This window comes from Bos taurus, chromosome 11 (genome assembly GCF_002263795.3).
Source record: "Bos taurus isolate L1 Dominette 01449 registration number 42190680 breed Hereford chromosome 11, ARS-UCD2.0, whole genome shotgun sequence".
Classification (NCBI taxonomy): domain Eukaryota; kingdom Metazoa; phylum Chordata; class Mammalia; order Artiodactyla; family Bovidae; genus Bos; species Bos taurus.
The window spans coordinates 43,920,978-43,934,191 of record NC_037338.1 but is presented as its reverse complement, the minus strand read 5'-3'; the positions used below and the strand labels follow the sequence as shown (position 1 = coordinate 43,934,191).

General features: G+C 39.4%; 1 protein-coding gene across 11 annotated transcripts in view; it reads right to left on the bottom strand.

Annotated features, from left to right (window-relative positions):
- GCFC2 (GC-rich sequence DNA-binding factor 2) overlaps positions 1-12,975 on the bottom strand; it is an 84,650-nt gene extending 71,675 nt beyond the window's left edge. For all 11 annotated transcript variants that reach the window (XR_009496436.1, XR_003037163.2, XM_024999405.2 and 8 more), the window contains exons 1-2: positions 12,664-12,975; positions 8,059-8,184 (exon numbers count right to left, since the gene is read on the bottom strand). Coding sequence is in view for 9 of the 11 variants with exons in the window: in XM_024999405.2 (XP_024855173.1) it covers positions 8,059-8,184; positions 12,664-12,934 (397 nt within the window). In the remaining 2 variants the exon portion in view is untranslated. The remainder of the gene's footprint in view (positions 1-8,058; positions 8,185-12,663) is intronic.
- Positions 12,976-13,214: the final 239 nt, after the last annotated feature.

Below are 13,214 nucleotides of genomic sequence, written 5' to 3'. Positions count from 1 at the left end.
GGTTTGCTGTTGTTATGCAGAATAAGAGAAAATGACACTTCAAAACGAGGCACCCACTTATCGAGCTTTTTCACCTTTCCAATTTGCTTCAAATGCCAAACGACTACAGAATGGTCGACACTGAGTTCTTCTGCAACTTCCTGTGTAGCTGTTACAAGGATCAGCTTCGATGATTGCTGTCAATTGGTCGTTGTCAACTTCTAATGGCTGGGCACTACACTCCTGATCTTAAAGGCTCTTGTCTCCTTCGCAAAACTTCTTGAACCACCACTGCACTGTATGTTTGTTAGCAGTTCCTCAGCCAAATGCACTACTGATTTCACAAGTTGCTTTATGACCCATTTTGAACTTGTTTAAAAAAATCACTCAAATTTGCTTTTTGTCTATAAGCATCATTTCTATAGTCTAAAATAAATATAAAATAAACAGCAAGCAGTAAATCATTAGCAAAAAAACACTAAGCAAGAAATGTGCAATAAAATGGTGTGTAACATAACCACATTTATTTCAGAATGTATTCCAATATCAAATGGCCAAGTTCAACAGTGTAAAAACCAGTTACTTTTCTGCCAACCTAATGACAGATGTAAAGTTACAAACTGACAGGAACACATAACAGTAAGAGACTTTAATACCCCACTGACATCAGTGGACAATCCAGTAAGGTGACAGGTGAACTAAAAGAAAAGAATTCACATCAAAAAAATCTCTAGGGAAAAAAGTAGAAATCAACCAGAGAAAGAAAAAATGGGAAATGATCAAACACATGCAGACTAAACTACATGCTACTAAAAATCCCATGGGTCAACAATGAACTAAAAGTCAGAAATACCTCGAAACAAATGACAATGAAAACACAACCACATGAAATTTATGGGATACAGAAAAAGTAGTTCTGGGGGGGTGGGGGCAGGGCGTTCATAGTGATGTCATCTTCCCTCAAGAAACAAGAAAAATCTCAAATAAACAACCTAACCTAACACCTAAAAAAATTAGAAAAAGAAAAAACAAAACGCAAAGTCAGCAGATGGAGAAGGAAATGGCAACCCACTCCAGTGTTCTTGCCTGGAGAATCCCACGGATAGACAGGAGCCTGGTGGGCTACAGTCCACAGAGTCACAAAGAGTCGGACATGACTTCGAGACTAAACAACAAAGTCAGCAGAAAAAAGGAAATAAGAAAGATTAGAGAGGATATAGATAAAACAGAGATCAAAAGAACAATAAAAAGATCAATAAAAACCAAGAGGTGGCCTTTTTGAAAAGATAAACAAAATTGACAAACCTCTAGCCAGGTTCACCAAGAACAGAGAGGAACCAAATCAACAAAATAAGAAATGAAAGAGGAGAAATAACACTGATACTACAGAAATACAAAAGATCATAACAGAATACTAGGAACAATATGCCAACAAATTCAACAACCAAGAAGGAATGAACAAGTTTCTAAAACATTACAGCCTGCCAAAACTGAATAAAAAAGATATAGATATTCTGAACAGACCAATCACTAGAAGTGAAACACAATCAGTAATTAAAAGAAAAAAAAAACTCCATATAAACAAAAACCCAGGACCTGACAGCTTTATTAGGAAATTGTACCAAACATACAATGAGGAACTTAAACTTATCCTTCTCAAACTCTTCTTAAAGACTGAAGAGAAGGGAACACTCCCAAATTCATTGTATGAAGGCCACCATCACCCTGATACCAAAACCAGACAAAGACACAACCAAAAAAAAAAGAAAATTACAGTGGAACATCTTTGATAAATATAGATACAAAAGTCCTCAGCAATATATTAGCAAATCAAACCCAACAATACATGAAAAAGATTATACACCATGATCAGGTTAGATTCATCCTAGAGTGACAAGGATAGTTCAATATCTGCAAATAAATTAGTGTCATACACAACACTGACAAAAGGAAAGTAAAAAATCACATGATTATCTCAAAAGATGCAAAAAAAGCATTCAACAAACTTCAGTATCCTTTCATGATAAAAAACTCTCACCAAAGTGTGTATGGAGGGAATGTATCTCAATATAATAAAATCTATTTATGACAAACCCATAGTCTACAATATACTCAACGATGAAAAGAATGTCTTTTCAGGCTCCTCAGTCCATGAGAGTCTCCCAGCAAGAAAACTAGAGTGGAGTGCCATTTCCTTCTCCAGGGGATCGCCCCAACCCAGGAATCGAACCTGTGTATCTTACATCTCCGGCACTGGTAGGTGAAGTCTTTACCACTAGAGCCACCTGGGAAGCCCCAAAGGAGAAAAACATCTCATAAAATAATCATAAGATTTAATCCTGTTTATATTTGAAGAAATGTAATAATTCTACACAACAGTGCTATGTATACTTGGTTTTTCTTCAAGGAATGAAACCTAAGAATTGTGCTTCTTATGTATTTATTTATTATTTTATATAGGAGTATGGGCTTCCCTGGTGGCTCAGATGGTGTAGAATCTGCCTGCAAGGCGGGAGACCTGGGTTCCATCCCTGGGTCAGGAAGACCCCCTGGAGAAGGGAATGGCAATGCACTCCAGTGTTCTTGCCTGGAGAATCCCATGGACAGATGAGCCTGGTGGGCTACAGTTCATGGAGTCACAAAGAGTTGGATATGACAGAGCTACTAACACTTTCACATAGGAGTACAGTTCATTAACAATGTTGTTAGTTTCAGATATACAGTGAAGTGATTCAGTTATACATATATATGTAGCTATTCTTTTTCAAATTATTTTCCCATTTAGGTTATTACAGAGTATCGAGCAGAGTTCCCTGTGCTATTCAGTAGGTCCTCGATTATCTATTTTAAATATAGCAGTGTATACACATCAGTCCCAAACTTTCAATCTATACCTACCCCCCTCACCCTTCCCCCTTGAATCCACAAGCTCATTCTCTGAGTTTGAGAGTCTGTTTCTGTTTTGTAAGTAGCTCATTTGAATCACTTTTTAGTTCTGCATATAAGCAATATCATATGATATTTGTGAGATTTATTAAAACAAAGAAATAATGCCATTTATAGCAAGCAGTATGGATGGATCTGGAGATTATCATACTAAGTGGAGTAAGTTATGCAGAGAAAGACAAATAGCTCACCATTTCTACTCAACATAGTTTTGGCAGTCCTAGTCACAGTAATCAGACAAGAAAAAGAAATGAAACATATCCAAATTGGAATTGAAGAGATGAAGTTATCATTTTGCAAAGATGACATGATACTCTATATGGAAAACCCCACACATTCTACATAAAAACCATCAGAATAAATAAATTCAGTAAGATAGTCAGGCTACAAGATTAATACACATAAATCTGTTGCATTTTTTTTACTCTAACAATGAAATATCAGAGGGAGAAAGTAAACAAACCCATTTAAAATCATATTAAAAAAATCCTAGGAAAAAACCTAACTAAGGAGGCAAAAGACCTAAATGCTAAGAACTAGAAAACATTGACAAAGGAAAGATGATTCAAAGAAAGGGAAAGATATCTCATGCTCTTGAATTGGAAGAATTAATATTATTAAAATGGTGATATTATCCAGGGCAATCTTCAAATTTGATGCAATCTCTATCAAATTACCAATGACTGTTTTTCATAGAACTAGAACAAATAATCCTAAAATTTATAAGGAACCACAAAAGAACTGCCAAAGCAATCCTGAGGATAAAGAAGAAAGCTGGAAGCACAACTCTCCCAGACTTCAGATAATACTACAGAGCTACAGTAGAGCCCAGAAATAAAACCACACACCTACTGTCAATTAATCTTGACAAAGGAGGCAAGAACGAAACAAAAAAAAAGACTCACAGATGTAGGAAAAAAACTTAGGTTCATCAGAAGGGGAAGGGTGTCAGGGAGAAATAAATTAGGAGTATGAGATTGAACAAACTACTATATATAAAATAGATAAGCAATAAAGACTTACTGTACAGCACAGGGAACTATATGCAATATCTTAAAATAACCTATAATGCAAAAATAATCTGAAAAATATATATATAACTCAGTTTGCTGTACACCTGAAACTAATACTGTAAGTCAACTATACTTCAATTTAAAAAAATAGAGATTAATACTATGCCCCATTGGTAAGCAGTCTCTGCAACAATGAATATCTCAAAGCAGACATTCCAGTACTGGATCATTCTAACAGATGTATCATCTGAACAACAACAACAACAAAAATAAACACACTGTATCTTATATATACTTCCTTAAACTTATCTCATTTCTTCTTCTTTCCTCTCCAGAATGAAAGAAAAAATAAAATGTTCCTTACAAGGCAAGTTTTCATCTTGCAATAACACCCTAGGACTCAGTTCAGTTCAGTTCAGTCGCTCAGTCGTGTCTGACTCTTTGCGACTCCATGAATCACAGCAGGCCAGGCCTCCCTGTCCATCACCAACTCCCAGAGTTCACCCAGACTCACGTCCATCGAGTCAGTGATGCCATCCAGCCATCTTATCCTCTGTCGTCCCCTTCTCCTCATGCCCCCAATCCCTCCCAGCATCAGAGTCTTTTCCAATGAGTCAACTCTTCGCATGAGGTGGCCAAAGGACTGGAGTTTCAGCTTTAGCATCATTCCCTCCAAAGAAATCCCAGGGCTGATCTCCTTCAGAATGGACTGGTTGGATCTCCTTGCAGTCCAAGGGACTCTCAAGAGTCTTCTCCAACACCACAGTTCAAAAGCATCAATTCTTCGGCGCTCAGCCTTCTTCACAGTCCAACTCTCACATCCATACATGACCACAGGAAAAACCATAGCCTTGACTAGACGAACCTTTGTTGGCAAAGTAATGTCTCTGCTTTTGAATATGCTATCTAGGTTGGTCATACCTTTCCTTCCAAGGACTAAGAGTCTTTTAATTTCCTGGCTGCAGTCACCATCTGCAGTGATTTTGGAGCCCAAAAAAATAAAGTCTGTTTCCACTGTTTCCCCATCTATTTCCCATGAAGTGATGGGACGAGATGCCATGATCTTCGTTTTCTGAATGTTGAGCTTTAAGCCAACTTTTTCACTCTCCACTTTCACTTTCATCAGGAGGCTTTAGAGTTCCTCTTCACTTTCTGCCATAAGGGTAATGTCATCTGCATATCTGAGGTTATTGATATTTCTCCTGGCAATCTTGATTCCAGCTTGTGCTTCTTCCAGTCCAGCATTTCTCATGATGTACTCTGCATAGAAGTTAAATAAGCAGGGTGACAATATACAGCCCTTGACGTACTCCTTTTCCTATTTGGAACCAGTCTGTTGTTCCATGTCCAGTTCTAACTGTTGCTTCCTGACCTGCATACAAATTTCTCAAGAGGCAGATCAGGTGGTCTGGTATTCCCATCTCTTTCAGAATTTTCCAATTTTATTGTGATCCACATAGTTAAAGGCTTTGGAATAGTCAATAAAGCAGAAATAGATGTTTTTCTGGAACTCTCTTGCTTTTTCCATGATCCAGCGGATGTTGGCAATTTGATCTCTGGTTCCTCTGCCTTTTCTAAAACCAGCTTGAACATCTGGAAGTTCACGGTTCACATATTGCTGAAGCCTGGCTTGGAGAATTTTGAGCATTACTTTACTAGCATGTGAGATGAGTGCAATTGTGTGGTAGTTTGAGCATTCTTTGGCATTGCCTTTCTTTGGGACTGGAATGAAAACGGACCTTTTCCAGTCCTGTGGCCACTGCTACACTTTCCAAATTTGCTGGCATATTGAGGGCAGCACTTTCACGGCATCATCTTTCAGGATGTGAAATAGCTCAACTGGAATTCCATCACCTCCACTAGCTTTGTTCGTAGTGATGCTTTCTAAGGCCCACTCGACTTCACATTCCAGGATGTCTGGCTCTAGGTCAGTGATCACACCATCGTGATTATCTGGATCGTGAAGATCTGTTTTGTACAGTTCTTCTGTGTATTCTTGCCGTCTCTTCTTAATATCTTCTGCTTCTGTTAGGTCCATACCATTTCTGTCCTTTATCGAGCCCATCTTTGCATGAAATGTTCCCTTGGTATCTCTAATTTTCTTGAAGAGATCTCTAGTCTTTCCCATTCTGTTGTTTTCCTCTATTTCTTTGCGTTCATCGCTGAGGAAGGCTTTCTTATCTCTTCTTGCTATTCTTTGGAACTCTGCATTCAGATGCTTATATCTTTCCTTTTCTCCTTTGCTTTTTGCTTCTCTTCTTTTCATAGCTATTTGTAAGACCTCCCCAGACAGTCATTTGGCTTTTTTGCATTTCTTTTCCACAGGGATGGTCTTGATCCCTGTCTCCTGTACAATGTCACGAACCTCATTCCATAGTTCATCAGGCACTCTATCTATACAGGTATGACCTTAGGACTACGATAATCAAAAATTATCCAATACATTTCCAAATTCTGCCTTCTCTCCTTAGGCTCCCAGTGCTACCAACACTTTACAAGTCCTGCCTTACCCTGTCTAATCTGCCATTTTCTATAGCAGCATGTTAAATACAGTAACCACCAGCCACATGTGACTATTTAAGCAAACTAAAAATCCAGTTCCTTAGTCACACTAGCCACATTCCAAGAACTTTACAGCCATGTGTAGCTCGTGGATAATGTACTGGATGGTGAAGATACAGGACCTTCATAGAAAGTTTTACTGGACAGCACCATATCTAGATTCTGGACAAAACTTTACTTGTTTACTAGACTTCAATTCTTAATACTGGCTTCATCACTAAGTACTTCTGTAGCTTAATGAACTTGTTTAAGAAAAAAAATTATAAGAACTTCTGGTTCTTGTTATTTCATATGTTAATAAAGCACTTGCTACTATAAATCTTTAAAAATATATATTAAAAATTATATTTCAAATTAATTTGTTTTCTTTATAAAGCTATACATTTTGTTTTGCTCAGAAGGGGTCTTAGGCTTCATGAGACTGAAGAGTCCACAGCACAAGAGAAGTTAAGAACCTTGAATTAGAGTAGGCCAAGGAAATATTTCTGGTTTTTTGGGCCATAAAGTCTCCATTATGACTTCTCAGCTCTGCCATTGCAGTGCAAAAGCAGCCACAGACTATACACAATTAAATGAGCATGGCTTTAATAAAACTTTATTCACAAAAGCAGATAGTGGGCCAGATTTGGCAAACAGGTGGTAATTTGCCAACCCTTTAATGGAATTATCTTTCTAAGACACAAAAATGGTCATGTCATCTATTTGCATAAAGTTTTCAGTAGTTTCCTCAAAACCCTGGATTATCTGACTTCAATCTGTATCTTACTTTCGTCTTCTTTCTTAAACCTTAACCAAGCATTTTCAGCCCAACAACTACTTTTTAGCTCTCTGCACATTACTCTGGTTATCTTCCCTAGGTTTTTATATAATGCTGCATCCTGTACCTGAAACATCCTCATAGACAAATTCTTACCATCTTTCAGACACTGAAAGATGGCATGAATCACTCAGTAGAGCACAATGGTTAAAAATTCAGGCTCTGAGGCAGCCAGGGCCCAGAGTAGTTCAATATCCTTTTAGACTAACTCAGCTATTTAAAAGCAGAGCAAGGAGTGGAACTCAGCTCTCTATCATTAATTTTTTCAGCATTTATAGATTATTAACTATGCTCAGGTAAACATTATGCTGAACCTGAGATGTATAAGGCAAGATCCCTTCTCTAGCCCCAAACTGCTCAGCTAGTGCCATATGGAACACAGTTAGTCTGTTAAGCTCTGCCCAAATTCTTGACCCACAAAATTGTGGGACATAATAAGACAACTGCTATTATAAAATAAAATAAGTAAATAAATCCGAAACAAAACAACCAAAGAAAGGATATAGGCTCTGCAGTAGACTCCCTAGGTTGGAATCCTAGTGTTGCCTCTTATAAGCCCATCTGACCTTGGGCACGTTACATAATGAAAATGACAGCCAATTTTGGTCCCTTGACAATCATTAGTAATAACTTACTTGCCCCATACTTCACTAGAGTTTTATCAAAAACAAGAACCACTGGTATAGAAAAATACTAATATTAGAAACAAAATTCTTAACCAAAATTACAAAAATTACTGACCTACTGATGAAAACTCGTCCTCCAGAGTCCTAGAGCTGTTGGGAGATGAACTCTGATCATCTTTACTTTCTGAAGAATGGTGTTCTCCATCCTCTTCGTCGGCTGAAAGATCAACCATTCTGGATTCTGACAGGACATTTTTTGAATATAACAAGAAAGAGTCAGGATGTTGGAATCAATAACTGAGATTCTACACAACACATAGCATATGTAAAATACGGTGTTTTAATTTTACTCCACATATTTAAAGCAGATATGCAGACCTTTCTTTAACTTCCTTTCTTTCTGAAATCAACAGCCTAATAAATATGCAACAATATATCCTATTTGCATTATCTACTTAACTAGTGAAATAACATGAAATACACACTATTAAAGAATGCAACAAAAAGAGAGAAGGGAAAAAACAAAAAGAGAAAAAAGTAAATGACAAAAAAATGAAGGAATATTTAAAAGAGAAAAGATGAACAGTGGTAGTAAATAAGTAGATAAAGAACACTTAATGTATACTTGCTATGTGCTAGGCATACTGAAGTCTGTTTTACAAAATATATTTCATTTAATTCTCACAATTCAATAAAGTAAATACTATTACTGATGAGGACACTAGGGACTGGAAAGGCTAAATAACGTGTCCAGTATCACAAAGTTACTAAATGGAGAAATCCAACTCTTGAATTTAGGCTGGTGGTAAGAAGTACTATAATGGGCACTGCAGTCTCAAACTAAATCATGGATCTATTTCCACTGTGTGATTCTGGAAAGGACACAGTCAATTAATCAATAAACAAAGATAGTATTAAGAAAGATGCTTACTCCTTGGAAGGAAAGTTATGACCAACCTAGATAGCATATTCAAAAGCAGAGACATTACTTTGCCAACAAAGGTTCGTCTAGTCAAGGCTATGGTTTTTCCTGTGGTTATGTATGGATGTGAGAGTTGGACTGTGAAGAAGGCTGAGCGCCGAAGAATTGATGCTTTTGAACTGTGGTGTTGGAGAAGACTCTTGAGAGTCCCTTGGACTGCAAGGAGATCCAACCAGTCCATTCTGAAGGAGATCAGCCCTGGGATTTCTTTGGAGGGAATGATGCTAAAGCTGAAACTCCAGTCCTTTGGCCACCTCATGCGAAGAGTTGACTCATTGGAAAAGACTCTGATGCTGGGAGGGATTGGGGGCAGGAGGAGAAGGGGACGACAGAGGATGGATGGCTGGATGGCATCACTGACTTGATGGACGTGAGTCTGGGTGAACTCCGGGAATTGGTGATGGACAGGGAGGCCTGGCGTGCTGTGATTCATGGGGTCGCAAAGAGTCGGACACGACTGAGCAACTGATCTGATCTGATCTGATTAAGAAAGAACATCCCATAGAAGTGTTATCAGGACTGAATGAGCAAAACGTTAAGGAATTCATGGTATTATTGACAAAAAAGGACTTGTTGGTTCACAATTATTTTGTAATATTTGTGAATAACCTTAAGATTTAAGTTGCATAAATAACTACTCTATCTTAAAAATGCTCCTTAAGGATTTCCCTGGCAGCCCAGTGGCTAAGACTGAGCCTTCAAATGAAGGGAGTGCAGGTTTGAACCCTGCTTAGGGAATGAAAGTGAAAGTGAAGTCGCTCAGTCGTGCCCGACTCTTTGCAACCCCATGCACTGTAGCCCACCATGCTCCTCTGTCCATGGGATTTTCCAGGCAAGAGTACTGGAGTGGGTTGCCATTTCCTTCTCCAGAGGATCTTCCCAACCCAGGGATCGAACCCAGGTCTCCCACAATGTAAGCAAGACGCTTTACTGTCTGAGCCACCAGGAAGTCCTCTTAGGGAACGAAGATGCTATCAATCATGAATAGGTAAAAGATTCACTCAGAGTGCAAAACGCATGGATGGATTTTAATCTAATCGAGCATAACAAAATGATATGGTTTCAGCTGCCACGTATCACATAGAAATTGGCACTTGCTGCCTATACAAGGATTAAATCACAAACTGCTATAGTCACCGATCTTCAACACATCCTGAAAGGAGTTCAGGGTAGAGATCAGGAATGAGGCACTCTGTGCTTTTGAAAAACTGGCAGAACAGGCCTTCAGACAGGTATTTTCAGGAGATTTTATGAGCCCAGTTCTTGCATCCCTTCACATCTAGAAAAGTACTAAAATCATTAATGGTGACATTCGCTCATGACTGGCAGCAAGCTTCTGATAAAATGTGTTTTTGACTGCACAACCCCTCTTCACTAAAATCATATATAATACTGACCTCTTCCCTACATCTCTGGAGCAGTTTCTCAAAGCTCTATGAAATGCTGTCTCTTGGGCTACAGTTCTCATTTTGCCCCAAACAAAACTTAACTCACAACTCTCACATTGTGTGTTTTTTTTTCAGCTGACATCCGTTGCAAACTAACCTTTGAAAACCTATTACGATTTCAGCTTCATTGTAATACCAAAGTAGAATACTCTCAAAACTAAAAAGGCTTTAAATACTCTTAATCACCTATCTGTGGTTTTCTTCACACTTTCAAACAAAACAATATATTTCAATAGACTGAATGCAGAGACAGCTTTCAGAATTCAGCTGTCTTCTGATAAGCCAGACATTAAAGACATTTGCAAACTGAAAACAATGTCATTCTTACTATTTTTTGGAAAACAATTATTTTTCATAAAAATGTTTCTTACCCTTACATGTAATGAGTTAACTCTAAAAGAGAATTAAAATGCATCTTAATTTCTAATATGGTAAACCTTATAGGGGCTTCCTCTCTGGTGGCTCAGTGGTAAAGAATCCTCAGCCAAAGCAGGAGACTCAGGCTTGATCCCTGGGTAGGGAAGATGCCGTGGAGAAGGATATGGCACTCCAGTATTCTTGCCTGCAGAATCCCATGGACAGAGAAGTCTGAAAGGCTATATAGTCCTTGGGATCACAAAAGAGTCAGACATGACTTAGCAACTGAACAACAATAAACATCATAGATACAATCCACAGAAACAAAGGCTCTTTGGGATCTTTAATTATTCTTAAAGAGTATAAAGGGTAAACTTTAAGACCACGAGGGTAAGAACAAAAAGTTTGAGAACCAAAGTTTAACCAGATGACTTACATAAAGCACAAAAATATTAAAAAAAACCATGAAAACTTCAGACAAACAGGTGATTATGAACAATAACTAAGAAATCAACAAAATCACTTGGACTAAAAATACTGGGGTTAAAATATGCCTACCTCAAGACTATATAACCAAAAACTATATATATATATATATATATTTTTACAGATACTTTATTGAAATCATACCATCTTGAAAATAATAATAATAAAAAAAACACGTTAACATATTAGCAACAAAGGTTTGTTTTCTGCATGGTATTTCATCCTGTGACAAATCAGAAATGTTGAATTCTCATTCTACTGGTGACATTATCCACAGGTGACAAACTGGATATTCTACTCATATTAACAGGGCAGGGATTAACCTCAGTTCATTAAGCCTGGGTGTTATGTATTCTGGAGTGCCATGGATTGCAGACAAAGTAGGTAAAAAGCGGCATTTAACTGGAGAAGCTGATTGCTTCTAGAGACTTTACTACTAAGTTCACGATGGAATATTTTTAGAAGTTCCTTTTAGACTGAAATATAATCTCAAATATTTTTATGTGTGTCTGAGTCAGAAGTTAATGTATTTATACTTCAAGACCCCACTTATACGAGTTCTTTCCAAGTCTGTTTCTGTGTTTTTATTTCTTTCTCTAACTATATAGTTTTATTTCTAACTATATTCTTATTAAACTCCAGTTCAAACTAGAATACATCTCATGTAAACAACTTTATGCTGTCTGAATCCTATTTTCAAGAAGGCAAAGGTACTTCAAAATTGCTGCATTGCATTTAACACTTTATTGGTAGTCTACAGAGTCACCAATCAGTGAAAGTCGCACAGTCGTGTCCCACTGTTTGCGACCCCATGACTATACAGTCTATGGAATTCTCCAGGCCAGAATACTGGAGTGAGTAGCCTTTCCCTTCTCCAGATCTTCCCAACCCGGGGATCTAACTCAGGTCTCCCGCATTGCGCACGGATTCTTTACCAGTTGAGCCACAAGGGAAGCGCAATCTATTGTTAGTGACACATACTGCTATGCTTATCTTTTCTTTAAATAACCGATTAAAAAAAAAAAAAAAGTCCCAACGTCTCTCACCTAAGTTTTCCCAGCGTACCGGTTTGGTTAAGTGTTTCCGAGGAAAAGAATTGGGGACAGAAAGCACTTCCGCCTACCTAAGAGTATTAGGAATTTTTTAACTCTTGGGTGACAATTTAGGTTCTCCGTAAGCATCAAGAATAACACTTAAAGCTGTCACCGGTGAGGGTTCCATTGATGATGCAAACACAAGCCCAAACCGCGCAGGATTCTTTCTACGCCCCCAAGCGGCCCAATATGGACATACAGGCAGCAGGCCAGTGTTCACAGGCACGCATCTCCGCGATTCAACGCTGCCGTAGTAGGCACCGCGTTACGGAAACCTTTAGACAGTCCCGCGGACTTCTGCCTCACCCTCCCCACTCCCCGCTCCGGCCGCCCACTCTGCTGCCCAGCGTCACCTGGGACGTCCGAGGATTCGTCCAAGCGCGGAGCCGCTCTCGCGGCGTGCCGGGAACTAGCCCAGGCCCGGCCGCGGCGGCGGCCCCGGCCTCGGCGGAGCAGTTCAGCCACCTCCGCGTGGCCTCTTCCAGACGGTGGTCCTTCCACCGCAGGGTCCCGGGCCGCCTGCTCCCCCGTCGCCCCGGGTTCAGCAAATGTCTCCTGGGCGCCGTCGCTGTCACTAGAATCTGCTCGGCGCGGCCGGAACGTTCTTTTCGGCCTGTGAGCCATGGCCGAGGACCCAGCGCCCGGCGCAGCTTCCTCTTCCCGCCGGCTAACCCCGCCCCTCTAGGGCAAGTACCCAGGCAGGCGCTCCAGCCTTTCCACTGCTTGCTTGCATAGGGCCCGCCCAGCTTAGACGTCAGCTTCGCCCCTCGCAGGCGTGCTTTGCTTCTTTCAATCTGCTCGAGAGTTGGGGTTCCAGGGATGAGGTATGGGGATGTAGAGCGTTCTCTTTGCTTTGCAAGGTGAGCTTGAGCAGATGGTCGCTGAGAAATTCTCGCAGACTCTG